This window comes from Balaenoptera physalus (assembly GCF_965194825.1).
Source record: "Balaenoptera physalus genome assembly, chromosome: 15".
Lineage (NCBI taxonomy): Eukaryota > Metazoa > Chordata > Mammalia > Artiodactyla > Balaenopteridae > Balaenoptera > Balaenoptera physalus.
In genome coordinates, this window is record NC_138894.1 from 62,039,214 (window position 1) to 62,066,628 (window position 27,415).

The 27,415-nt window shown below is 49.0% G+C and overlaps 2 protein-coding genes across 4 annotated transcripts in view; one reads left to right on the forward strand and one right to left on the reverse strand.

Moving 5' to 3' along the window:
- Nucleotides 1–3,469: 3,469 nt before the first annotated feature.
- On the reverse strand, nt 3,470–23,691 carry ABCG8 (ATP binding cassette subfamily G member 8). Of its 3 annotated transcripts, XM_082427719.1 has the most exons (13): nt 23,599–23,691; nt 19,104–19,191; nt 17,314–17,464; nt 13,598–13,836; nt 13,000–13,132; nt 12,640–12,909; nt 10,223–10,385; nt 10,050–10,133; nt 8,961–9,160; nt 8,457–8,533; nt 7,521–7,788; nt 6,406–6,533; nt 3,470–6,320 (listed from the first exon to the last, which is right to left on the reverse strand). In XM_082427719.1, the coding sequence occupies exons 1-13, from the start codon at nt 23,673–23,675 to the stop codon at nt 6,183–6,185; spliced, it is 2,016 nt and encodes a 671-aa protein (XP_082283845.1). In that variant the 5' UTR covers nt 23,676–23,691; the 3' UTR covers nt 3,470–6,182. The 3 variants fall into 3 exon arrangements, with proteins under 3 accessions (XP_082283845.1, XP_082283843.1, XP_082283844.1); XM_082427717.1 differs by lacking the exons at nt 19,104–19,191; nt 23,599–23,691 and having other exon boundaries at nt 17,314–19,017; XM_082427718.1 differs by lacking the exons at nt 3,470–6,320; nt 6,406–6,533; nt 19,104–19,191; nt 23,599–23,691 and adding an exon at nt 6,542–6,640 and having other exon boundaries at nt 17,314–19,017.
- Nucleotides 23,692–24,042: 351 nt separating this feature from the next.
- Nucleotides 24,043–27,415, forward strand: part of ABCG5 (ATP binding cassette subfamily G member 5) — a 34,202-nt gene continuing 30,829 nt past the window's right edge. Inside the window, exons 1-2 of the mRNA XM_082427746.1 lie at nt 24,043–24,200; nt 24,893–25,014. Of these exons, the coding sequence (XP_082283872.1) occupies nt 24,055–24,200; nt 24,893–25,014 (268 nt within the window). The 5' untranslated portion in view covers nt 24,043–24,054. The remainder of the gene's footprint in view (nt 24,201–24,892; nt 25,015–27,415) is intronic.

The window sequence follows — 27,415 nt, forward strand, 5'->3', positions numbered from 1 at the left end:
CTTCCTGGTGGCATGTGCATCTCTCAGCCAAGATGGATTCCATTGTGAGGGTTTCTAGGAATTTGGCAGGACATATTATGGACTGGCATCTCCTCCCTCCTATTGGCCCCTCCTGAATTCTCCTGGTTAGTTTTTGGTGGCAGCACCGAGTTCTTTATCAGGACCTCCTGTTGTGAGACAACTCATAGAGCAGTTATTATTGTGCCTGGCCAAGGTGGGTGGTTTCGGTCAACAGTTTCCTAACACAAATGGCAATATTTCATTCTTTTTTATGGCTGAGTAATATTCTGTTGTGTATACATATACACCACATACTCTTAAACCAATCATCTGTTGATGGGCACTTGGGTTATTTCCATGTCTTGACTATTGTAAACAGTGCTGCTATGAATGTTGGAGTGGATGTATCTTTTCAAATTAGAGTTTTTATCTTTTCTGGGTATATGCCCAGGAGTGGGATTGCTGGATCAAAATAAGCTCTATTTTTAGTTTTTTGAGAAACCTCCATACTGTTTTCCACAGTGGCTGCACCGATTTACATTTCCACCAACAGTGCAGGAGGGTTCCCTTTTCTGCACATCCACTTCAGCGTTTATTATTTGTAGACTTTTTGATAATAGCCATTCTGACCGGTGTGAGGTGCTACCTCATTGTAGTTTTGTTATGAATTTTTCTAAAAATTAGCGATGTTGAGCATATTTTCATGTGCCTGTTGACCAAGGGTCTGCAAACTACAGCCTCAGGCCAAATCCAGCATGCTCCCTGTTTTTGTAAATAATGTCCATTATTTACGAAATAAATAACTATTCTCCCCATTTTTTTGATTGGGTTTTTTGTTGTTGTTGTCGTTGAGTTGTACGAGCTGATTGTATATTTTGGATATTAACACGTTGTCAGTTGCATCATTTGCAAATATTCTCTCCCATTCTGTAGGTTGTCTTTTCATTCTATTGATGGTTTCCTTTGTTGTGCAAAAGATTGGGTCCCATTTGTTTATTTTTGTTTTTATTTCTTAGGCCTTGAGAGACTGATCCAAGAAAATACTGCTGTGATTTATGTCCAAGGATGTTTTTCCTATGTTCTCTTCACAACCCCTGTTTGTGGTAATTACACAGAAGCAGATTTCTACCCTTCTAATTCAGGGAGGGCTCACTGAACTGTGTGCACGCCTCTAGAACAGTGGTTCTTCTCCTTGGCCTCACATGCCCTGAGGAGCATTTTTTTAAAACAGACCAGTGGAACCAATCTCTGGGGGTGGGTCCACATTGGCATCTGTTAAAGCTCCAAGGTAGAGAACCACTGCTTAGGGAAAAAAGAGGGAGAGAGAAAGAAAGAAAGGAAGAAAAGACTGAATGGTTCTAACACTCATGATGTCACATGATGTACCTCAGTGGCTGTCAACTCTCACTTCACTCTGGAATCACTGGAGAGTTAAAGAAAAAACCCAGTCTTCTTCCTCCTTCTCCATTCTCCATTCAGGCCTAAAGCCACTAGCTGACCACTCTGTGGTTGGGAGTGGCTGTGGGGTGTGAGCTGGGGTGGGAGAACTGTGGTGGGCCAGAGTAGGGTGAGGAGGACACCTCTGCAGACTTAGGGACAACTTGATTTGGGAGTTAGAGCCTTAGCAAGGTGTCCACACAGGAGAAGGCAAGCAGTGGAGTTGGGAGATTGGTTACGTATTGGAGGTTAATTAAATGAGTGAAAATATTAAGGCTAGTGGAAGCCAGGTTTCTTACAATTGGAGGAGGGAGTTATAATTGCAAAAAGGGAAAAAAACTAGACTCATCTCTGTGGTGGTAAAATTGGAATTGGATGTATCAATGTGGGGAAAAAATATATTTATATATATATAAAAATTTGGACAGATGTGTCTGTGTGTGTATGTCTGTACACACATACATACACACGTATACACATAAACATATATATGCATGCATATAGTCCCTAGCTTTGTCCACTGAGAGGGCCTGGGAGCAGTAATGCCCCAGTACCAATGAGCATACTTATCACTCAGATCTTGGCTTCTAAATACCATTTTCCACTGAAAGGAACCAAGATTCTTTAGAGAAACGTCTGCTTCCATGACTAGGGGTTGGGAAAGTACACGATGAGCCTGAAACACTTTGTTGTGAAAGTCTTCAGAGAACGATGGGGACCTGTCAAAGGAGGCAGAAGCCAGCTTGAATGGGCTCCCATTGCCACATCAGGGACAATCTGAACATCCAAGTTAATGATGATGGTAAAAGATTACAACCATGGAAGAAACCAGGAAACCGCAAGTTGATACTGATATTGATTTTAAAATGAGTTAATGGAAAGTGATGAGGAATAGGCCATTTACACAGTTTCTAAATACCTGCCTACAAATGCTTATTAATTACAAAAGGAGGGAAAATCGTTGACTGTGGTGAAGGCTGGCAAGTACTCCTTTGATCAAGTGATCAAAGTGAACAACATCAGTTTGGGACAAATCGAAATCATGCGCCACTGATAGGATGTAATGAGAAAAGCACACCTCTTCTGTGATATTCCTGCCAGAGGTGCGTGACCTGAATTTAATCATGAAAATATATCAGACAAACCAAATCTAGATATATTCTACAAAATCTTCATGTGTCAAGGTCATGGGAGTTAAGGAAAGCTGATGATTATTCTAAACTAAAAGAGAATTGATGACTAGATCCAATGCTTGATCCTGATCTGGATCCTTTTGCTATGAAGGACATTGTCAGAACAGTGAGTCTTTTTTTTTTTTTTTTTTAATACATCTTGATTGGAGTATAATTGCTTCACAATACTGTGTTAGTTTCTGTTGTACAACAAAGTGAGTCAGCCATATGTATACGTATATCCCCATATCCACTCCCTCTTGAGCCTCCCTCTCACCCTCCCTCTCCCACCCCTCTAGGTCATTGCAAAGCACTGAGTTGATCTCCCTGTGCTATGTCGCTGCTTCCCACTAGCCATTTTACATTTAGTAGTGTATATATATCGATGCTATTCTCACTTTGCTCCAGCTTCCCCCTCCCCACCATGTCCCCAACTCTATTCTCTATGTCTATGTCTTTATTCCTGCCCTGCCACTAGGCTCATCAGTACCTTTTTTTTTTTTTTTTTAGATTCCATATATATGTGTTAGCATACAGTATTTGTTTTTCTCTTTCTGACTTACTTCACTCTGTATGACAGACTCTAGGTCCATCCACCTCACTACATATAACTCAATTTCGTTTCTTTTTATGGCTGAGTAATAGTCCATTGTATATACGTGCCACATCTTCTTTATCCATTCATCTGTCAGTGGACACTAAGGTTGCTTCCATGTCCGGGCTATTGTAAACAGTGCTGCAATGAACATTGTGGTACACGTCTGTTTTTGAATTATGGTTTTCTCAGGGTATATACCCAGTAGTGGGATTGTTGGATCATATGGTAGTTCTATTTTTAGTTTTTTTATGACTTGAATTTTTTTTAAATTAATTAATTAATTTATTTATGGCTGTGTTGGGTCTTCGTTTCTGCGCGAGGGCCTTCTCCAGTTGCGGCAAGCGGGGGCCACTCTTCATCACGGTGCGCGGGCCTCTCACTATCGTGGCCTCTCTTGTTGCGGAGCACAGGCTCCAGACGCGCAGGCTCAGCAGTTGTGGCTCACGGGCCTAGTTGCTCCACGGCATGTGGGATCCTCCCAGACCAGGGCTCGAACCCGTGTCCCCTGCACTAGCAGGCAGATTCTCAACCACTGTGCCACCAGGGAAGCCCCTATTTTTAGTTTTTTAAGGAACCTCCATACTGTTCTCCATAGTGGCTGTATCAATTTACATTCCCACCAACAGTGCAAAAGTGTTCCCTTTCCTCCACACCCTCTCCAGCATTTATTGTTTCTAGATTTTTTTGATAATGGCCATTCTGACTGGTGTAAGGTGATATACCTCATTGTAGTTTTGATTTGCATTTCTCTAATAATTCATGATGTTGAGCATCTTTTCATGTGCCTTTTGCCCATCTGTATGTCTTCTTTGGTGAAATGTGTATTTAGGTCTTCAGCCCATTTTTTAACTGGGTTGTTCGTTTTTTTGATATTGAGCTGCATGAGCTGTTTGTATATTTTGGAGATTAATCCTTTGTCTGTTGTTTCATTTGCAAATATTTTCTCCCATTCTGAGGGTTGTCTTTTTGTCTCATTTATGGTTTCCTTTGCTGTGCAAAAGCTTTTAAGTTTCAATAGATCCCATTTGTTTATTTTTGTTTTTATTTTCATTACTCTAGGAGGTGGGTCAAAAAAGATCTTGCTGTGGTTTATGTCAAAGAGTCTTTTTCCTATGTTTTCCTCTAAGAGTTTTACAGTTTCTGATCTTACATTTAGGTCTTTCATCCATTTGGAGTTTATTTTTATGTATGGTGTTAGGGAGTGTTCTAATTTCATTCTTTTACATGTAGCTGTCCAGTTTTCCCAGCACCACTTACTGAAGAGGCAGTCTTTTTTCCATTGTATGTTCTTGCCTCCTTTGTCATAAATTAGGTGACTATATATGTGTGGGTTTATCTCTGGTCTTTCTATCCTGTACCATTGATCCATATTTCTGTTTTTGTGCCAGTACCATACTGTCTTGATTATTGTAGCTTTGTAGTATAGTTTGATGTCAGGGAGCCTGATTCCTCCAGCTCTGTTTTTCTTTTTCAAGATTGCTTTGGCACTGTAACACTGCACATGTGTTACTTTTACATCGCCACCATCCAAAGGGCAGACATCATTCAAGACTCACAATAGCCAAAATAGCCAAAGTAAGTGAGTCTTGAATGATGTCTGCCCTTTGGATGGTGGCGATATAAAAGTGACACATGTGCAGTGTTACAGTTTCACCACATGAATATCCCAAGTTTGATGGATGTATTGTATAAGGGAAGTGTGCTAGCACTGCTCTTCAAGTCTGAATGTACATTCCAATCTCCTGGGGATCTTTTTAAAACGCAGATTCTGATTCAGTGGGTCTCAGTGGGGCCTGAGATTCTGTCAGTCTAACCAGCTCCCAGGCGACACCCATGCTGCTGGCCCAGCGACCACACTCAAAGTAGCAAGGGCCTAGGAAACCTATGGAGAACATTCACTCTTTGCCTCTTAAACATCCACCTTCCCCCTTCCTTTGGTTCCAGACTCTGGTTTTCCTTTGGGGATCATTCCCTGCCTGCTTTCTGTGCACCTGTTTTGGGTCAGCTTGTCCTCAAGGCTCAGGCATGAAGCATGTGACCTGGGCCTGATCCATCCCATACCGAGCCACTGTGAAAGGTTCCAGGTTGGTTCTGAGACTCAGCCAGGGCCAGTGAGATGCAACTGTAAGAGTCCTGGCTGAGCTGACACAGTGTCTATAAACCTCTTCATCTTCTGGAGCCTTCCTTGGCTTCCAAGCCTCACAGTGGCTCAGACTTGCCTTCTGCCCACTAACTCCTAAAGGCCTCGAAGGCCTTTCTGACCCCCCATGACTCCACCACATAGTAGCCCTGTGACCTTACTTAGCAAACAATTACTCTGTGCCTCTCTTTCTTCATCTATAAAACAGGATACTGTCCACCACAAAGGGTTGTTTTAACAGAAATTAATGATGTGATCCACATAAATAAAGTGTGTTGCCCTGAACCTGGTGTGGAGCAATTGCTCAGTAAATATTTAATTGTTGAGTTTGGCTTTTGGAGCCCATTACCTCACACAAAAAGAAGGGATGGCACCTTGCTGGTATGTTTTAGGTCCTTTTCTGTACTGAGAATGGCTCAACAGAGTTTGAGGACCCTGGAAGATGAAGCCAAATATTCCACTAACTATTATGTTGTTGTTTCCGCATAGCCTAACTACTCGATTCATACCTAATTTGCTCCTGTCTTGTATTAGTTGCCTATGCAAATACATATCAAAAGGAAATAAATTAGCGACATTGTAGGTGTCCCCAAGTATGGTTTTCACATTCCCAGTAATCGCAAGCTCCGGCCTGGGCTCAGAAATATCTTTCGACTGTCTTTATTCTACTGCCATCCTGTGGCCAGCCTGTGCCACTGCAGCACTGTGGACAGGATGTAGCTGAGCTTTGTGTTCCCACCGTCCTCCTTGTGCCTGGGAAGGAGCTCCTTGGGAGGGAGTGCAGCGGAAGGGCCTTCTCGAGTCCCCCACCGGCGGGCAGGAGTCTGGGCATGAATCACCAGTCCTGACTTGACTTCTGTTTGATGAACTTTAAGGACATATAGTACAGGACCATGAAGCCACCACTGATGCCTATGACGAAGAGGTAGATGGCGTAGAGCGGGTATGAGCCCAGGCCCATGGTGTTGAGGATCTGGGGACAGAGACATCAGTGAGCTCATTAAGAACATGCTCAGATGGCTGCCATCTCTTTAGCATCCAAGGCCTTGGCTCCTTACCGTGTCTCCCGGGATAGGGATGGTGATGTTGCCAGCTGCCAGGTGATATGTGTGCCCACCAAACTGGATCTGCATCAGCCCTTCAAAACACCATCGGAGGAAGGACACCTTGGAAATCCACGCGGGCACTGGAGGCGGTGAGAGTCACATTACTCACACAGTCTAATCATCTGCTCCCTGGGAAGTGAGCCTGGAGAGTGGCCATGCTGGCTCTGACCCAAGGACAGCAAGTCCCCTGAGGGAGCAAGGAGGGGTGGGGGTGAGAACAAAAGGGTGAACGGGCAGAGGGGAAGCTCGGGACGTGGACTGGGGCAGAGGGACCTAGTGGCTGCAGGATCACCGCACGTTTGACCCATAATAACCCCAGAGAGTAATTTCATCAGGTGTCCAGCATGTGCTCAGCTTCACATAGCTTACGGACTGGAGAGACTCAGCAGCCCCAAACCAGAGATTACTGAGTCTGTACCCTGACCCTGCGGAGGCATCATGGTTCAGGGAGGAGGAGGAAGGAACGAACCCTGACCGCACGGGACAGGAAAGGCCTGTGGATGGTAGGGAGTGGAGTTCCTATAGAGAAGGGATGCACAGGCTCCATCGTGTGAGCATGGAGTGTCTTGGGGGCTTCAGAAGAGCTGGGTGAGGCAGCAGGAAATGAGCAGCCCCAGGAGCACTCGAGGAAAGCAGTGGCTGGATTTGCACCTTAGGAAGCTCGCGCTGCAGGGGTGAGGGTTGAGAGGGACACGGAGGAACCAGGGTCACAGATACCGGACTATCACAGTGGCCCAAGATCGGCTGATAGGGGCCAGGGTGGGGGGATAAGGCAAGAGGACATTTCAGAAAGACACGGGAGGCAGAATTGACTTGACTCACTGGTGACGTGGAGGGTGAGGGAGAGTCAAGGGTGGCCCCTGGGTGTCGGCCAGGCTGTATGAGAAGGTGCCATCTGCACCACCTCCCACTCCCCCTGCGTAGAGCCACTCCCTTGGCACCTGCTCCCAGAAGGGCCAGCTTTGAGTTGGACCTAAGGGATGAGCTCTCATCTCCAGGGGAAAGCAGGCTAATCCAGCCACAGAAGGCCTCAAAAAGCTTGACCAGGTGAAGGGAGCAGGCCTCACCTGTCCACAGGTTGTCCAAGCTTATCATGAAGCCCCCAGTGAGGTAGAAGGAGTTGTAGAGAGCGTTGCCGAAGAAGGAGGACATGTGGAAGGTGGGTAACAGGGCGGCGGTGGCCAGGGCCATGGTTCTGCAGCAGAAGACCACCAGCCACACCAGCAGGAAGTGCAGCAGGAAGGGCTCGGGGCCCGGGCGCAGGTTGGCCAGCCAGTAGGTAGGCATCCCATAGATGATGATATAGACACAGTGCTCGGGAAGCTCCCCTAGGATCTGCGAAGGACAGCCCTTGCGAGGATGTGGACCCAATGCCTTCATCTGCTACTGTTCTTTAAATGTTCAAAAGCAGCAGACCCCGGTGACACCAACCTTCCCTCCTGGTGGTTTGATTGGGGTTGCAGCACGGAGGGCTGGTGGGCGTGGGTGTGTGGGACTCTCAAGCATGAGCTCACTGCTGGCTTCCCCCTGCAGATGTCAGGTGCTCCCTCTGGGGCAGTTCAGAGCTCCTAAGACCTGGTTTCAAGTCCCCACCCTGCCTGCCCAGACCTGGTAGCTGTGTGGCCTTGAGACAGCCACATAACCTCTCTGAGCCTCCGCTTCCTTGAAATGAGGACAGTCACACCTGCTTGACCCGCTTCCCAGGGACGTGGTGAGACTGGAGAGGTGAAGTATGCTAGGTGTTTCCCACCTCTTCTTTGTTAGGTTTCTGATGACCAGAAAAACGTCATTCCTGGTCCATGGTCCTGGCCTTGTGGTAAATGTTTAAACAATATCAAGTCTCTGAAACTCCCCTGAGCTACGTGGCATTTGTAACCACAGATGATGCACGGCCCCACAGTTCAGCAAAACGCTTCCCTGTAACTTCTGTACAATGTGGAGCAGCTTTTCCTGCTCCTCCTCCCACCCAGGGTGGCCACTCTCTCTCAGGCCTGACCAGTCACCTTGGCAAAGAAATACGGCTCCGCAGCGTACAGCCCATCTTCTAGTTCATAGTAAAGCAACGCCCTCTCCGAGTGACCTAGAAAGGGGAGAAAAGGAGAATGAAAAAGCGAAATTAATTTACAGTGTCTCTGTTTCTGAGTCTCTCTTAGTACAATTAAAAATAGTTTTATTGCCTCAATGTCATGTATTTTTTTTAAAAAACAGGCAATTTTAGATCCTAATTTAGATGTTTGTAATTTTGTGAGTTCTGCATTGCTGTCAGTGTAACTCCTGCTAGGACAGGAATGCCTCAGACTCCTTGGTAATTTGTTCTCATTTGCATACTAATACTAATGTTCGAACTTGAAAAACAACCGTCATCTTTTATTTCACAGTCACGGTGAAATTATTCAGCAAACCCGTCTTCTCCAGGAGCTCAGAGGAGCTCAGGCCGGCCCTGGACCAGCTCATAGCATGGCCGACGCTGCTGCACGTGTGGGTCATGGAGAGCAGGCCACACTCACATTTGGCGATGACATCCAGGATCACGTTGAAAGGGACGAGAGCTCCGATCATGAACAAGAGGGCCACCGTGTCCATGAAGGAGAGCTTGACGGCTCCATGGCCATAGTAGAGGAACCCGATGATCAGGGACATCAAGCAGGCCTCTGCCCCGTGGATGAGGAGGGCTGGCAGGTCTCGGAAGTCGTTGGAAATCTGACGACTTAAAAAACAGAATAAAGATGTGCCAAGGGGACAATAGGCACCAGCACTGTGACCCTGGCAATGTCCTTGAATCTCTGTAAGGCTCATTTTTCTCCTGTGTACCATGGGGAGGGCAGTGCCCACCTCACAGTTACTGTGAGGGATCAAACGAGAAAATCGATGAACGCATCTGTCTCACACACAGTAGGTACTCAGTCAAGGATTGTGACTTTTATCACCAATGTATCGCCTTGCGATTTAATTTAAAGAAGTTATCCTGAGGCAATGACCAATCAAGAGCGTAAAGGCGTATGTACAAGCATGTTTGTCATAGAGTTAGTTGTAATAGCAAATGACTGAAGGTGATCTGACCATCAATATGGACTTAATGGGTAAATGAATTATGGCTAGATTTGGAAACCCTGAGGAAGACCTAACCAGATGAGAGGCAGAGGTGCTATTCTAAGTGGGGGGGGGGGGGGGGGGGGAAAGAGGGTTATGGAACAACACATATGATCCCATTTATGTATTAAAATGGTTATGTGCATGGAAACATCTTAGACTCACACCAAACACTCAGGTCTGGTTTTCTCTAAGGGCCGGTGTATCAGGGAACCTTCCCTTTCCACTTGAGGGTCTCCTGTATCGACTGAATTTTTCATAGTGATTCTGGGTGATTTCTATGAGCATCTGGCTGTCAAGGAAATTTTGATTTTGTTTAAAGAACCAAAGTAAGAGGAGTGCTCTGTAGCACGTGGAGGGCTGGTGCTGGTTATTTTCAAATGATTCTGCCTCTTCAAATTCAAATTCCTCCTTCAAATTCACTTTAGATCCAAAGGGCTTAATATGATACAACAAAGACTTTTGGGGAGTGTGGGTGTGTGTGTGATGAAATGGCAGACAATTACCGGATCAGCGTGTCAAACTGCTGTAGGGGGCCAGGCAGCTTAGTGGGAGTCTGTAAGGGGTTGGTGTCCCTCAGGGAAGCCGGGCTGTCAGGAGACACAGAGTGTCATGGGGGCTTGGGGGGCGGCCACCTTTTGCAGGGCGCTCTCCACGCAGGGCCACCTGGCTGCCTTACCTCCGCACGTAAGTGCCCACACCCTGCTCCCTTGACTCCACTGTCCACAGAAAGTCATCGAAGCCACGTATTCTTTCTTGAAACAAGGCTGCAAGGGACTGAGCCTTCTCCCTGGTGGCCACTTCCTGCTCTTTGCTCCGCCTGTCGATGCTGGTCAAGTCCACTGTAAGCAAAGGGCGACCCGGGCCCCGCAGGTGCTCACAGCCCATGATGCTGCTCAGCCCCCAGGACCCCCGGGACATGCTCCCCACCCTCTGAGAGTGGACCATGAAGTGACGGTCAGAGCAGAGAGAGGCCGAGAGATGCCCAGGGCTGTCCCCGATGTCTACAGAGAGCCTTCCTCGGGAGAAGGGCCAGTGAACGCTGGCACTGGTCCCACCAAGCAGGCTTATTATGGGGACATCCCCAGGACAGAGAAGGAGGCTTTGGGCTTTTGGAGCCCAAGGCCACAGCACAGTTATGCCCTGGCTCCAGCTCCAGCCGTCCAAGAAGCTTGTGATGAGGACTCAGCCTCCCGGGTGTGCCTACCACGGTGAGAAGGCGGGCCGGCCGCGGGGAGGCTGAGCAGTCTGGCTCCCGGCAGCTCTAGTTCTCAATGTGAATTAGTCACTTTGGCTTCCCAAGCAGCCTGCCCAAAAGGGAAGAATGTTTTGGCTGGAGGGTGCCAGGGTCTGGCCAAATACTAAGTATAATTCTCACTGCCCCGGGAGAAGGGAGCCAGCACGACCAGCTGGAGAACAAGGCTGGACCACACCACCTCCATGTCACCCTGCTGGCAGCACCTGGTAGCCCCAGACCACAGCCCTCCTCTCCCGGGGCCCCTGAAAGGCCAGAAGGGCACACCCGCCAGTCACAGCCAGGGCCTTCCTAGGCCTCTCCTCCCTCCATCCCTCCCTTGGGCAGGGGGTTCCTCTTAACCTCTCTGCTTCTTCCCTCCTCCCATTTTCATGACACATCTCAAGGCAGGATAACGTCTCGGAGAGGCCTTGTAAACCATGGAAGTTCCCTTCAGTGTCCGGGGCCCTAGCTTCAAACGCCAGATTCTCTGCCAGACCGTGCGGCCCGGATCCGTGAGGGCCATCTGCCCCAGGGTTTGTGGGCAAGAGCTCCCCCCGCCACCAAAAAATGATAATAATATAAAATTAAGAAAAAGAAAAAATTTTTTTTTCACATCTGGCCACCTGACTTCTGGCAACTTCTCTCTAGGGTTACAGCATATTGTTCCCAATGGCCAGGCTGGCAGGTGCCCTCTACCCCCTTATCTGGGGATGACCGGCCAGAGGATGACACACTGGCAGGGAGCCAAGCTGGCACGTGGGCACAGGGAGGGAGGGTGACCTCTAGGTGAGCTCACACAGTGGCAGTGAGTGCAGAGGGCGAGGGCTGGTGGGCCAGAGAGAGTGGCCTGTCCTCCTAGGGGAGGGTTGGAAGGTAGATACCGGGAGGAAGGCGTGGGCAGCAGGGCCTGGAGTCTGGGGGGGCTGGGCTGGGAGGTGGGAGGCCCAGTTCTGCCACCTGACTATAAGGACTCCAGTTTTCTCATCTATAAGGACGAAGATGACCGTGGCCTGGCAGGGCTGTGAGGGTCAAAGGGACACCCTCTGGTGCTTGGCACCTGTGGGCACAGTGTCTGCCCTCAAGGAGCTGGTCCTTGTCATCATGTTTACTGGGGAGGCCCTTGCTACTCCAGGCCATCCTGGGAGGAAGGCTGGGCTCCAGGTGACCTATGTTTGGGACAAGCCACAGCTGCTGCTTCCCCAGCCCTGGTACAACCACGCAGCCTGTCCGGCAGCCATAGCATTCCTCAGCACTCAGGATCCAGGCACCTGCTTTCAGGGTGGGCATCTGGAAAGGCAACTGTCCCCACAAGAATTGAGGGCCATATGCTGAGGCCTCAGGACCCCAAGCAGAAAGGCATCTCTGTTGCTGACCGCAATTTTCATATCTAGAGATTCAGTGGCCAAGACCACCAAAAAGCCCTGAGCTGGCCTGGGCCCTGGGTCCCCCTCCACCACCCAGAGCCTCTGGGCTCCCTGCTTTTGTGGGGGAACAAGGGCACGGCTTTAAGATTTCCTGGTGGCTTCCGACCTCAAATATCGTTTCCCTACAGAATCTGAATAAAGACCACAGTTCCAGAAACTGATCCAAACTCTCTTGGATTATATCTCCTCTGGTTTGGAGCTCTCAGAAGGTTCTTATCTGTCATGCACACAAGGGTGGCTATGTCAGAAGCTGCTTTCTTCAGGCCCCCATTCCTAGCATTTGATGCTTGGCAAACTGAAGCCTGTAATACACCCCATCTGCCCCCCTGTCTCCATCCTCGGTCCTGTTCTCCTGAAGCTTCTGAGAGTTTCTCTCCTGGCGGGGTTCGGGGTGTAGGGGAGCCCTGTTCCTTGCCTCCGGCCCGGCTGGCTCACCGTAGTAGTCGGCAGGGTTGCTGTAGCGGGGACAGGGGTGGCCGGCTGCCGTGAAATACTGGACCATGTGCTGGGCTGCCCCCAAGTAGATGGTGGTGCCAGACGTCATCAGGAGGACCAAATCAAACAGCCTGAAGATATCGGAGCGAGGCTGGTGGATGGAGATGAGCACCAGCCTGTTGCCTTTGGCCAGCCTGGACAGGGTTTTCACCAGGTTGTGGGCCGTGAAGCTGTCGAGCCCAGAGGTGGGTTCATCCAGGATGAGGATTCCTTCCCAACAAAGAGAAGCCTGGTTAAGGGGCAGGGCTCCGGCCGGACCGGATTAAGCCAGGCGGGCGGTGCAGGCCCCTCCGGCCTCACCTGGGTTCCACAGCAGCTGCACTGCGATGCTGACTCTGCGCCGCTCGCCCCCGGACACGCCCCGCACGTAGGCGTTGCCCATGCGCGTGTTGGCGCATTGCCGCAGACGCAGCTCCGCGATCACGTCGTCCACCTGGGAGGCAGGGGCCTGCGGGTTTAGGAGGGCTGCGCCGGCCTGCTCGCCGCCAGGCCTGTGCTGACCCGCAGTGGAAAGACGCCTGGGTTTACGGCGCCAGCCTTCATTTCCCTGATGCAACGTTTGTTCCCTGATTCTTTCCACACATCCAGAGCAGCTCCTACGTGCCGAGCACGGCACCACTTACTGGGAACGTGGCCATGCCCTGGCTTTCAGCCCGCACGGAGAACCGGAAAACAAGTAAGCGAATATTCATCACACATTTGGGGCTAAGATGGGACTTTAAAGGAAAACGGGGGATGGAGGGGCAGGGCTGAGCACACTGTGGACGTTTTCGGATGGACAGTTGGTGAGCTGGATTGCTCAAACTTGACCTGTGGCTGGACCCTGAGGCAGGGAGTGAGGGACGGGGAGGGGAAGGGTGTTATGGCTCCTTGGGGGTCACTGGGGTCTGTTAGTTACCCTTTTGTCGCGCTGGGCCTGGGAGAAGTCTCTGGGCAGGCGCAGCTGAGCAACAAAAGCCAGCGTCTCGCGGACGGTCAGGTTGGGGAGCAGCTGATCGTGCTGGCGCACGTGGGCCACGCACTTCCTGACCAGCTGGGGCGTGCTGCGCTGCCCGTTGATCCAGATTTGGCCTGACTTAATCTTGCCGCCGTGGCCTCGCCCGGTGATCACATCCAGCAAAGAGGCTCTCCCACAGCCTGAGAAGCCACCAGAAGTATCCCTGAGAGCGGAGCTTCTGCGGGGGCCAGCCTGGAAGCCACTGCTGCCCGTGCACTCTCCAGCCACCCCAGACCGCTCTGTCCTTGCAGATGTAACCAGCCCTTAGGGAAGGTGGCACAGCTCTCAGACCTGCCTGGGGCAGCCAACTTGAGCATCCTGGAGGGTGCGGGGTGTTCAGGCCCGGTAGGCCTGTGGCTGCGTGACAGAAGGCGGCTGGAGTCCTGGTTGCCGCATGACTGCCTATGCCTGGAGCGATGCCCCCTCCTCCAAGCAAGGCTGGTGTTAATTGCACTGTGAAGCTTAACTCTTTTTGCCTGGCAAACATGCCAGCAACATTTCATCATTCAAACATCATTTGGCTCAGAAGCTGGCATTGTGGGAAGAACTAATTCTGGAGAATTAATAGGGTGTCTTTTAAAAATGCAAAACTGGAACCTATTTTCAGAAAGGGAGAAAAATAGAGAAGTAATAAATGTGGAAATGATTTTAAAACTACAGTACAGTGTACATATGGGTTCTGAATTTCTCTACACCCTCTGCACTCTTATTTTTCTCAGTAGTACCTTCCACTCTTAAAAAAAAAAAAAGGATCCATGACATGCAAATTAACACCATCCACTTCTGAATGACATAGTGATTGCTATCAATTTGGGGAAGTAAGTGTCAGATTGGATCAGGTTCCATGAGATTCCATGAGACTCTTTCTTTGGCAGCCATTTGAACTGTAAATGCAAATAGGGTTCAGGCTCTGAGAAGGCCTTGCAAAGGTGCTGGGAATAGCTCAGTCCAATTCCCCCAGGTGGGGTTTTGGTTTCCTTATTGCAAACTCCTTTTGGAGGGCCAATTTTTCAAGTAGTTTTAAACAGGGAAAACTTCAATACACAGTGTAGCAGCGCTTCCTTGCCACATGTCCAGGCCTTCCGCAGGCAGCCCCCTGCCCCCAGTGCAATAAACAGAGTTCCAGAGGCCTCCCCGGTGATCCTGCTGCTTACCCACCGGAGGTTCTCAGGGTGGAAGGGGACCTGTACGCTGCCTCCTAGGTGTACCTCATTCAAGGTATCTGAGAACTTAGGTGGCACAAAATAGCCAGGAGAGAAACCAGAGGGGAGATCTCTGGCCCTGCTCCCGGCTCAGCCTTGGACATCATAGGATCCAGGCTCTGGGAGCGCCTGGGACTTTGCTAACATTTATAGGGACCTTAGGATTCCCAGTCAGGGAGCAGGACAACTACATTTCCTAAACAAAACCGTGGGAGGTGTGGGCAGCCTTTCCAGGGGAGGTTGCCAAGTATATTTGGGGAAATCCTCCGCGAACCAGGAGAAAACACCCACAGGCATGCAAGACCCTTATAAAATGGCTGGAATCTCCAAATCAGTAAATTCATTCTTTGGAAAACGCCTTTGGCACTACTGCTGATTCTGTAGAAGAAGCTAAAATGCCTGGGGGGCTGTTTTAATTAATTTCATTTTACTATTATAATTTTGGTGAGCAGAATATAGATCACAGGTGGTATAATTGGTAAACCTTTCTAAGAAATCATCTAAATAATTTCAGCCAAGTAAACCTGCAGCTAAACAACACTGAGCCTAGAGTCGAAAGTTCTGGAGACGCTCATTGTGATTCCTGCTTGGCCTCTCCCGACTTCCCTTTTCTTCAACTGCAAATCAGGGGTGCTAACAGCTGCATGGCTATGTGTGGCCAGGATTAACAGTGATGACTCTCAGCTTTGTGGAAGTGCCTAGAAAGGCCCACGTGTCTGCTCGGCTCTCAGTTCATGAGAAAAAGCAGGTATAACCAGAAAAGCCACCAGGTGTTACAGACAAAAACAAAATTGGCCTGTGAAGTTTCCACATTTTTCTTGTTTAGATCCGAATTGCAGGGGCAGGACCAGAAGTTGGCGGGACTTGATTTGTGGGAGTTGTTTCAGTTACAAAGTGCTTTTGCACACATCGTTGCATTTGATCTTCGGTTAGACAATAAACAGAACTTCCCCATCAGAAGACTAAAGACTAAAATGTTCAAAAAGTTGAGTAATCTCTACTTCTGGAAAGTATTAATTGAAAGGTATAAAGTGCTCCCCCTAACACTGTGTAAGGGAGAAATATGCCTTGATCTGTGTTAGAAAGAAAGAAAGAAAGAGAGAGGGAGAGAGAGAGAGAGAGAGAAAGAAAAGGAAGGAAGGAAGGAAGGAAGGAGGGAGGGAGGGAAGGAAGGAAGGAAGGAAGGAAGGAAGGAAGGAAGGAAGGAAGGAAGGAAGGAAGGAAGGAAGGAAGGAAGGAAGGAAGAAACAGCAAACCCCAAATGGAGTCACTTGTCCTAAGCCCCACACCACCGGACTGAGACTTAATACCTAACTTAATTACAGTTTCAATCTCTCCCGGGAGTGGAATCTTTAACCAGCCCATCTGACATTACCTGGTCAGCACTGATAGACCCCTACTGTCCCCCAAAGGAAGGTGACCTTGCCTAAAACAATCAGCCCTTTGCTAGAATAACTTCCTTGTCCTACCTCCTTCTGCCTATGAAAGTCTTTCATTTTGTACAGCTCTCCAGTGCTACTTTCTGTCTGCCAGATGGGTTGCTGCCCAATTCCTGACTCATTGAATAAAGTCAATAAGATCTTTAAAATTCAATCAGTTGAATTTGTTTCATCATCTGAGAACCAGGAGACCAGAGTTCTAGTTCTTGCTCCGCATTAAATGTATGTCCTTAGACATCATTCCTCTTTTCTAAACTTTGGTCTTCTCACCTGTCAGATGAAGGGGGAGTGGTATGGGGCAGGAAGATACTCTAGCAATATTGAGAACTAGGTAATTTGAAAACCCTCCTCTAAAGATGCTTCCAGGCTGGTCAGGAGAAAGAAAGGTAGAATACAGTGGAAGGGAATGAACTCTGTTCTCCAAGCCCCCTTCCAGCTCTGGCATTCTACACTTTTAAGTTTGGCCTGCAGAAGTGACTTTTTGAAGCACTCCAAAAATCTGGATCTTTGCAGATGGTTGGAGGTTGAGCTAAGACTTGGGGTATCTGAGAAGTGAATTGCGGCAGGGGGTGTGCCTACCCACTGTTTGACCAAAACAGGAATCTGATTCAGGGGGAGCAATCAATGAGTGCTTCCTGTGGTGGAGGAGTCCCCTGGAAAGAACATTCAATTCCAAAGCTGCATGATGCTCTTGGAAAGGCCTTACCTTGATATTAATGAAGGACCAAAACTCTGGCTGTAGATGTAAGAGGCCCACTCATGATTCATAAGGGCAGTGACTGCCTGAGAGCTAGTAAATGGAGGAGCTGAGATTTGAACCCAGCTGTCAGACACAGAACTTGTGCTCTTATCACTCTGCTATATTATTCTGCTGGTCAGCAAAGGGTTCTATGAAGAGCATCTGTTTGTTTGAGGGACCACTCTGCATCCCAGGAGAGAGAGAACCCATTGCCCCGCTCTTTGCCCTTATTGGTACCTGAGCTCCCTATGACGGCCAGCATCTGTCCACTCCTCACTTTGAAGCTCAGATTCTGAATGCCCAGCTCACAAGAGTCCTTGTGAGATGTCCAGGGCATCCTGAAGTGAGACAGCTGCTTAAACCAAGGCACCTGGGAGGCTATGTCCGTCTGTGGGGAGACATGAAAAGGTTCCTCAGAGAGCTTCACTTCTGTCCAGCTCCCTCCAGGAGACATCCTCCTGCTGATACACAACAGGCCTGAGGGGGTCCCCCACTCAGGTTCTATCAAACATGGAGGTGGACCCCACCATGCTGAGAACCTGAAGCTGCCATTTCCAAGTCTGAAGAGAAGACTTGGGAAGCATGTGTAATAGCAGAACAGAAATAAATACACAACATGGAGGGACTTCCTTGGTGGCCCAGTGGTTAAGAATCCACCTGCCAATGCAGGGGACATGGGTTTGATCCCTGGTCTGGGAAGATCCCACATGCCGCGGAACAGCGAAGCCCGTGAGCCACAACTACAGAGCCTGCGCTCTAGAGCCTGCAAGCCACAACTACTGAAGCCGGCACGCCTAGAGCCCATGTGCTGCAACAAGAAAAGCCACTGCAATGAGAAGCCCGTGCACCACAACAAAGAGTAGCCCCCGCTTGCCGCAACTAGAGAAAGCCCGCACACAGCAACAAAGACCCAATGCAGCCTAAAAAAAAAAAAAAAAAAATACACAACATAAAAAAATTTTAAAAAACACAACGTGGAGCAAAACAATGTTTTTATTTAATAGTAATTTACTAATAACTTACTGAGCATTTACTGTGTGCAAGGCATTGTATTCATCTGCTTATTATATCCATTATCATTCAGTCCTCATTGCAAACCTACTATAACATATGTACTGTTATAAACCCTGTTTACAGATGAGGCTCAGAGCAGTGAAGTACCTTGCTCAAGTTCACACAGCTAGTAAGTGGCAGAGCAGAGAAAGGTTATGGTGTGGCTTGTCAGCTTGTTCTAACTCACTTCCCCAGGAAGCCAGACTTGGGCCTCTGAGGTTTACCATCCCAGGTCTCAGCATGTTCTGCCTGGGCCACCTGGTATCTGGCCCTGGGGAGGTGTGAGAAATAGGGGTCTTTGAATCTGACCAGGAGATTCCTGAGAGCCTCTGAAAGGGCAGAAGTCCTTGCACTCATATTTTATTAGCTCCAGGGAAGTACATTTTACAAAAAGAAAAAAAATATATATATATATACACATGTATATACATATATATGTATATGTATATATATATATACACACACACACACATATGTGTATATATATGTATATAAAACTGATGAGATCTGAATAAAGTCTGTAGTTTGGTTAATAGTATTATATCATGGTTAATTTCTTAGTTTTGATCACTGTGCTATGGGTAAGCAAGATGTTAAAATTAGGGGAGGGTGGGCAAAGTGTATATGGGAACTCTGCACTATTTTTGCAACTTTTTCAAAAGTCTGAAATTATTTCAAAATATAAAGTTAAAAATGAGTTTTAGAGATTTCTTTCCCACGGGTTCACATGGTTGGCTTTATGTTTTAACAAAGGTCTCATTCTCTTTTTCATGCCTGTCAACCTCCAGCTCCAATATGTGTAGTTGAGGGAAGTCTCCGTGGTGCTTGCACCCAAAATGTGAGGTGTCACTGTGGCCTGGACTCTGTCCTTAGGGACAGAAGGCCCCCAGATGGGTTCACCCTTCCCTTCCACTTGGGGAATTGTTTGGCCCTCCCTGCCTGCTCCTCCCACCTGCACTCAGGTGTGCCTCTACCTGGTAGCTGAGATCTCGGACCTCCAAGGTATTGGACTGGCCACTGTAGGTGAAGTACAGGCTGTTGTCACTTTCAGAGGAGAACACGCTGTCCTGGAGGCCTTGCCGGGAGACATGACAGGTGAGGGGCTCCTTCAGAAGGAGGAGGACATAGGAGAAAACAGAGAGAGGAGACCCAGAGAGGTGAGAGCAGGAGCTAGCGTAGGTGAGATCCCGAGTGGACAAGAGATGGATTTGCAGGAGGAGCCCAAGGGCTCTGAGAAGACAGGAGCATCCGTGGGGGCAGGGCTCCTCTTCCCTGCAGAGAGAGCTTTGGGGCTTCCCTCCAGCACGGCTTCTGGCCCCAGAGAAGCTCAACCACAGGCTGCTGGAACCTGAACGCAGGTCTCTCGTGGAAGAGACCCAGACCGTGGACTGGAGAGAGCTTTGTGAGCCTCTGTGCTCAGGGAAGGCCTGAGCTGGGGGCTGGCCTTTAACTTTCTCTTCCCTGCATCTGGCTTAGTATCTCCTGATGCCAAACAGACTTTCCATACCCAGCATGTGAGAGGAAGACAGCTGTCGACAAGCTAGTGCTCAGTACTTGTGAAGACACTACCATTAGAAAAGTTGCATCTTATCTTGGTAAGGATTTTTCACAACAAAGCTCTTCAAAATGCTGTTGGGAGATTTTAGAGGAAGTCCCTGTCATCACCATCGTTGTCATCTCATCCTCATCACCATCTTGTTGCTGTTTTTGGAGTGCTGCTTTATTTGAATGTACATCAGACAAATCAATGTTTCATGGTATCAGCTGATAACTTCGAATGATATTAACCACCTGCAGATCTGAATTCCTTCTATTTTATCAATTCAGTCATTTAAATCACTGAGGCCCAAGCAAGGAAGAACCTGCGTCATAAGATTTCTGTTATTTTTTTTTTTAACATATTCAATTTTTCTTCCATTGCAGTAGTGCAGGGGAAAGTACGCATTCATTAATAAGTTCCTGTTGATAACAAGTTCCTCTTGATTCCGATCTTCCCTCAGAGCTGCCATTCCCCCACTGATGTGTTCCTTCAGTCAATCAATCAAGCATCCAACAAATAATTATGGGGGCCCACATCATGCTTTCGTCTTGGAGTTTGGGGTGTGACTGTGAAAAGGACAGTCTTTGAGAAGCTTAGATTTCAGTGGATGAGACAGGTGATGAGGATGGAGCAAGACAGGCCAGACGTAGAGGCGGGCTGACCTTGAGCACCCGATCAGGCTATATTTTCACTGTCTCCACAGGTTTATGTGTGCTTTATGTGAAAACAACATGGCTTGTGGCTTCTGTGAAAATAACATCCAGCAGTCTTTGTCAAAGCATCCCTGCAATGTTGGAGGTAAAAGGTCCTTAAAAAGGACATTGAGACCAATGGAAGTGGAGGGAAGTAAATACGGGGGGCAGTCTGTTGCAGGCTCACTGTGAGTAGCCCCCAGAGTTCTGGGAGAGTGTGGAAACAGCAGACCATAGCTACTTACCTTGTTTAATGTTTAAACTAGTACAGTAAAGATCCTATATTATATAGAAAAACATAGGAAAGATCAACAGCTAAGTCAGCAGAAGGACTGTCTTTGGGGTATAGGAAGGGTTACAAGAGGGAAGGGTCCATGGTGGGTAGGGGGAGTGGATGGGCTTCAAAGCTATTGGTAATTTGTGATGGGTATGGGAGTTCACCATTCTTTCAACTGCTTTGTCTGAAATATTTCAAAATATGTTTTCAAGTTGAGAGCGTGTGTCTGTGAGGAGAAGTCCAGAGTTCCACTCTCACTTCAACCCCCAGCTGCAGGAGCCGGAGGTGGAGGTGGAGGAGGAGAGAGGGTCACACCCTCAGAGATGGAGAATGAAGCTGGTGGGGAGGTCATGGGCAGTTCTGGATTCCGGCGGGTCAGCCCTGCAGCCCTGCCCCTCAGTCACCACCTCCACAACCAGCATTCCCACTGCCTAGTTTTCCTCTTGTATTTGGTTAAACCATCAGAAAGTCTGTCCATTGCTGAGAGACTCATTTGGGCTAACATGCATCCTGCTTGTTTGTTCTTAAAAGGTAAATATCTGCAGGAGGAACATTAGTCAATTGTATAAGGTATGAGTTAGCTCAGAATTTGCTTCTGCAACAAACACCTGGGCCAGAATCTCCCCAGGTTAGATTTGGAGGTGGAGGTGCTGCTGAGAAAGGAGGGCTGGACAGTATGGGGCGGTGACCTTAAGCCTAGAGGCTTCCACTCTCCAGGCGGGAGCTTGGAGAAGGTGGAGGGTGCTGGGGCCCTGGGGAAAGAGGTGTCAGATGGGAAGACAGATAAAAGGAAGGAGAGAGGTGCATGCTCCCTGCTCCTCAGCTTCTCCAACCCCCCTTCACCCTGGGCTAAGTTGGCAGGCGCAGGCCAGCCAGGGGCCCCAGCCACCATCAAGGGCCTGTGCCATCCAGAGCTGTGTAGACCGCTCAACTTTCAGAAGAAGAGAATTTGTGGCTAGGCTGGGGACCACCTCTGTTCCATTTTGAAATATTTTCCTTGGCTCCCAGGAAGGATTTGTTAGAGCCTTCCTGAGGTTTTGACAAACTCTCTGTAGTTTTCGAATGCTTAAATATCTATTCGGCTGACATCTTAATCAGTATGACTGTCAGAACATCACTTGAATTTCTGACAGGTGACACCCAAAAAAGCAAAAGCAGGTTTATTTGTAGGTAACCAGCTCGGCTGCTGCTGGGCTACATTGTAATTTCTCCTTGTATTAACTTCTGATCAAATTCCTGAGTCAGAAGCAGAGAGGAGAAGGAAACTCAGGGAGCGCAGAACCCAAGTTCCTTGCTCTAAGATGAGCAGCCCGTGCCCTGGAGAAGCAGTGTCATGCTGAGGATTCCACACTGAGGCCTGCGTCCCTCTTGTCCTCCTCAGGCCAGGCTTTTGCCCACACACTGAGGAGCCTGTGGGCCGAGGGCACCTGCCACTCTGCGTACCCATGACCCCAGAATGCCCTGTGCAGGTGGCCACAAGCCCACTCCCAGGGCTGCATGAACTTCGTCCCAGGCCTATCCTCCTGGGCACCCCAGGCCAGAGGGGCATTTGTTTGTGGAGGGTATGGATGGAATGTGGGTGGGCAGGATGGGGCGACCACGTAGGGGTGTGTGTGGTCCTGTGTGGCGTTGGGTGTGGGCAGATAAGGGAGACAGGCTGTGGCTCGGGCTGGAAGCCACAAATCCTAGAAGTTTTCAACTTACACCTGGCCTTCCACGTTGTGAAGAAGGAATGTCAAGCTAAGGGGATAAAAACTATTTTATTTAATAGCTTTTAACTTGACTGATAACTTTTAAATATCTCGACATAGGGTACATAGCCCTCAGCCTCTTGTTCCAGGCTCCATAAATGTTAAGGGCAAACTGTTGCTTGGCACCTTGAATAACGGGAGTGGAGAAAAGGCAATTGGAAATGGCAGGGCCTGCACACATTCCTGGATGTCAGATTCGGGCAGTTTTTGCATCCCAAGAGGTGGTGGCTGAATTGTCAGACCTTCTAGAAAGTGTCCCCGAAGCCATGGGGGAATTTGTCTCCTGTTCAGGCTGTGAGCAAGCACTGCAGTCACGGCTCCTAGGAATCCTTTCCCGGCAGCGGTTGGCCCCATGGGGTGGTCCCAGAGCACAGCTGGTCACCTGCTGTGGCTGCAGAGCTGGCTGGGAGCGGTGGGTTCCTGGGCCCTGGCTGAAGTCAGGTCCTAGCCACTCAAGGCCAGTCCAGGTGGCCTGTGGCCCTTCCTGTGGTGTGGAGCCCTCAGCCCTTCATGTCTTTCTGTCTCCACCCCTCAGCCCACTCACAGCCAGAGAAGACAGATGGGACAGTGGCATGAGGTGGGGGTGGGGGGGTGGGCATCTGCTTCCTTTCTGTCTTCCGATTTCACTTCTCGCTTCAAACCCCACCCACATCCTGATTTCAGTCAAAGGCCATTTTTCAGGCAAACATTTCTCATGTAAAATGAGGGCAGAGACCCTGTACCTCTTGGCCCCCTCGTGTCAGGTATTCCTTCCAGCTCTCTCCGGGATCTTACGACCACCTGCTGTATTTGGAGCATAAATTCTGATGTTCCCACAGAGTCCTCTGCCATCCTGTCTCATCAGTTTGCTGCCACTGAGGCTCTGAGCTTGACAGCCACACGGACAGAGGAGACACTGCAACGTCCCCCGGAGGTGTGAGCGCCTTTTCCGTGATGGAGCCTCATTTGGAAAGAAACCAGATCAGCTCAGGTCGCAAACAAGGACATCATTTCCCTGTAGGAGCACGTCTTAGGACAGGAAGTGACCTCAGAGGCCCCCCACCACCCCCTGGCCCCTGAGTCCGCTCCCCTCAGCCCTCTGATGCCCAGGAAGTGGCGTCCGGCTGTCACATACTCACTCTCCTTGTGGTCCTGCTGGGGAGTTAGGACCGCAAGTTCCTGAGGGAGAGAAAGGTCCAATGCGCCCCCTCCCTCCAGCACTGTGGTGACCGCCCATCACTCACCGAGTCATCCTGGGGAGCAGCCCTGTCCCCCAGCCCTGTCTCCTGTGGGGTCTCCTCAGCCATGGGGCCCAGTGGCGTCTGCGCCCGTCTCTGCAGCTTCCTTTGGACTTCACCACTGCCGGCCAGGGCCAACGTTCTCTGTCTCCCAGAGCCAGGCAACCTCTGGTCTGGCTCCCAGCATTCCTCTCTGGCAAGCCCTCCCGCAAACACGGGCTGTGTGCTCTGCCCGCTGCCGAGATAACACACAGACACACTCCGGCTAAAGGTACATCAGATAATGGCATCCACGGCCAAACCCCAGGCCCGCCACTGGGAAGGCCTGAGGAGGGCCTCCAGGGCCAGGTGAGGGGCAGGCGGGACTGTCTGCCTCTGGCTCCTCGGCTGAGGCCGCCCCAGGGAAGGTCAGGCGAGAAAATTCACCTGTCTCTGCTGCCCGCTGGCCATGAGTGAACTCCGCTTTTTGACCCCTGCGGGGTCCTCGGAACTGCAGGTAAACAGAAGCTCCCCGTGCTCCCTCGAGGAGGCTCCTGCAGCTGCTTCTAAGCCTCGACACAGCCTGGGCGTTCTCCACGCCTCCTACAGTGTCAGGTAAGGCCAGGGCCTCTCCCATCTGCTGGGAGCTTTGAGCTGTGGTCAGGGACAGGCATGGCCTGAGGTGGGTGGGCCTCTCTGCCCTCTGCTGGCTTTCCTCACTCATGGGGGGCATGCATGGAGGCTTGGGCTCCTTCTCTAGTGGGTGGAGGTGGAGAGAGGGGAGGGGAAGGGCTGCCAGAGGGAAGTGAGGAGCCATGGTGAACGGCCCCTCCTGCTGTCCACTGCAGGACTGGAAGCTATGACACACGACAAATGCAGCGGCTGTGCTCTGCCCCCTCCCCCTGCTTTATGCCCCTTCCCCCCGCGTCTCCCTTGTCAACGGCCTTCCCTATTTGGGTGGCGAGCACTTGGGGAATGGGGGTGCTTGGAGCATGAGGTGCAATGAAACCGGGTGAAGGAACGCAGGGTCAACCGAAGGAATAAACAAACAGTGTCCTGTTTGCCATCTGCCAGCCAGCCAAAGAGAGCTGGTATTCAGAGCAGCTGCTGGACAGGTGCTTTATAGAGATGATCTTCTGTCACTACCTGCCAGGGTCTACAGAGGAGGACACTGAGGCTAGAAGACACTTAGGAACCTGTCCAGAGACAACTCGGGCTGGGCAGAGCTGGGATCGGTGCTGGGGGACAAGGGGCTGGGCCCTTCCAGAACCCCATGCTGCCTTTCCCTCGCGGGGTTTCCTTTAAAGCCACTGCGCGGGGCCCTGGTGGGACATCGCATCTCGCCGACACAAGTGGACCAGGCAGATCCTCAAAGATGTCTCCTTGTACGTCGAGAGTGGGCAGATCATGTGCATCTTAGGGAGCTCAGGTAAGCTGGGGAGGGAGTTCCCTAAATTCTCCACGAGGACTCAAAATTGGCTGTGGCTTGATTTGAACACCACATTGAGGAAACAGGTTTAAGTTGTATCAAGGAGGCCATAGGCCTGATATTAGAATGAAATCTGATGACCTGCGTGACTGTGAATAGAACCTGGTGCTAAAGTGAAATCTTTAGAAAGATAAACGAAGTCCTGCCGAACGTGTAAGTTAATTCATATTGCAGTCTGGAAAGCACCTAGCACAGTGCCTGGCATGTAGGGGTGCTCAGTAAACACGATTTTCCTGCCTGGAGCTGGGAAAAGGAATTAAATAAGCACGAAGATGCCCATCTAGCCCCCATATTCATTGGTCTTTTAAAACTGATGATGTATTTCAGACACACAGGCACGATAGAGAGGAAATAAAGAATGTTCGTGTCTTAACCTCTGCTTTATCAAATCTTAACATTATACCGTCTTTGCTTCAGATCCTATTTTGTTTTTTTAAAGGAGTTAAATATCACAGATTCCACTGAGGCTATCTATGTGCCCATTCCCCATCTCATTCTTCCCCTCCTCTTTCCCTGCATCAGCAAGTCATTGCTGGGGAGGGTGGAGCCTCCGGGGAGGCAGCCCCTTGAGGCTGGGGCAATGCCCTGTGAAGGTCACAGCTGAGGATGCACAGCTATGGGGGGACGGGTGCGTTGGCCCTGAAGAGGGCATCTGTGTGGCACATCACAAGGTCCACTACACTAGGTTATCCTGCACATTTTAAGGTTGAAAGATTCGGACAAATTGGCTTCCCAGGAGCCTCTTGATGGTGTTCTTGCTTGCAAATTGTTGACACTTCCTGCCAGTCTTCACTTGCATTGCTCTCTTTAATAGAGGTGAGCAATATGAGTCTGTGATAAAAGTTAAGCATGGTTAGCCTCTTTCGACCTGGGGAGTTAAATCCACAGCCACTCCCCTGCTGCAGTCGGGGGACAGCTGGATGGCAACAGTAGTGTTGTTAAGATGAAATGAAAAGGAATTCACTGGCGAGAATGGTTACACTTCCCTGAGATTTCCTTTTTTTTTTTTTTCTTCCTATTTTGGCTACGCCACGCGGCTTGTGGGATCTTAGTTCCCTGACCAGGAATTGAACCTGGGCCCTTGGCAGTCCTAACCACTGGACTGCCAGGGAAGTCCCTCCTTCTATTTTCTTTTTACAATTTTTAACCATTTCTAATTGTATGCATGTACCATAACATCCAGGGTCATCCTAATTTTCCTTTTGATAATTATACTTCTTTAAAAAGAAAAGCTGAGTTATTCCTATAATAATGTGTCACTTGTTTCCTTCCTTGTGTAGGATAAAAAAGGGTGGCACGCAGCACAACAAGGAATTGAACCCACTTCTCGGAAGTGTGTCCCACAGGCCAATGTACATCTTCATGCACATCTCAGCAGAACAGTGGGTGGAGCCCCCTTTTCTAGGGGCTCATGGGCTGGTGTCTGATTATACCTTATCATGGTTTTATGACTGTCCATCCTTTTATACTGAACATGAATTCAAGGTAGACTGCAAGTTCCCTGAGGGTGGGGGCTTGGTCTTTTTTTTTTTTTTTCCTGTTGTATCCTCAACAGTTAGGAGAGGGCTGGCCACATCGTAGGTGCTTAATAAGTATTTGCTGGATAAATGATTAAGCAAATGAATTCTATGAATTACTCTTAGTTTTTCAGAAAATAACATGATTTCACTGGTGTCTCATCTAAATCAGTATTGTTTATCAAATCTTTACTAGTGAGGCAAAAGATGACTTAGGTGTTCAGAGTCTCACTAGAGAATGGTCTGCATAATGCAAGCCTGCCTATGGTCAACCAACACTCCAGGGGAAGGTAATTTTATTTGACTCATTATTTTTGATCATTTAGGACCTAGACTCTAGGCTGCATGCTCCCTTGCAGAAGACTATTTAGTTACAGGTGATTTCTGTCCTTTTAGAGAGGATAAACCCAAAGGTCACAGTTTTATGGCCCTGTAGGGTGTTAACCCTTTTTTTCTTTTTTTTTTTATTGTGGTAAAATATACATAATGTAAAATTTGCCATCTTAACCATTTAATTTATTTTTATTTTTATTTTTTATTGAAGTATAGTTTATTTGTAACGTGTTAGTTTCAAGTGTACAGCAAAGTGATTCAATTATATATATGTTCTTTTTCAGACTCTTTTTCGTTATAGATTATTATAAGTTATTGAATATAGTTCCCTGTGCTATACAGTAGGTCCTTGTTGTTTATTTTATCTACTTTATTATTTTTTTTGGCCACGCCATGAGGCATGCGGGATCTTAGTTAGCCGATCAGGGTTTGACCCTGTACCCCCAGCAGTGGAAGCGCAGAGTCTTAACCACTGGACCGCCAGGGAAGTC

What these genes read in the sequence shown, in the direction of transcription:
- ABCG8 (XM_082427717.1), bottom strand. Translation starts at nt 17,881, where the DNA reads ATGGGCTCTAGGCGTGCCGGCTTCAGTAGTTGTGGCTTGCAGGCTCTA. An exon ending in GGCCGTCATAGGGAGCTCAG is followed by an intron (nt 13,837 to 17,313) that starts GTACCAATAAGG and finishes GTGGCTTCTCAG; the next exon opens with GCTGTGGGAGAGCCTCTTTG. An exon ending in CTTGGACAACCTGTGGACAG is followed by an intron (nt 6,534 to 7,520) that starts GTGAGGCCTGCT and finishes CACCGCCTCCAG; the next exon opens with TGCCCGCGTGGATTTCCAAG.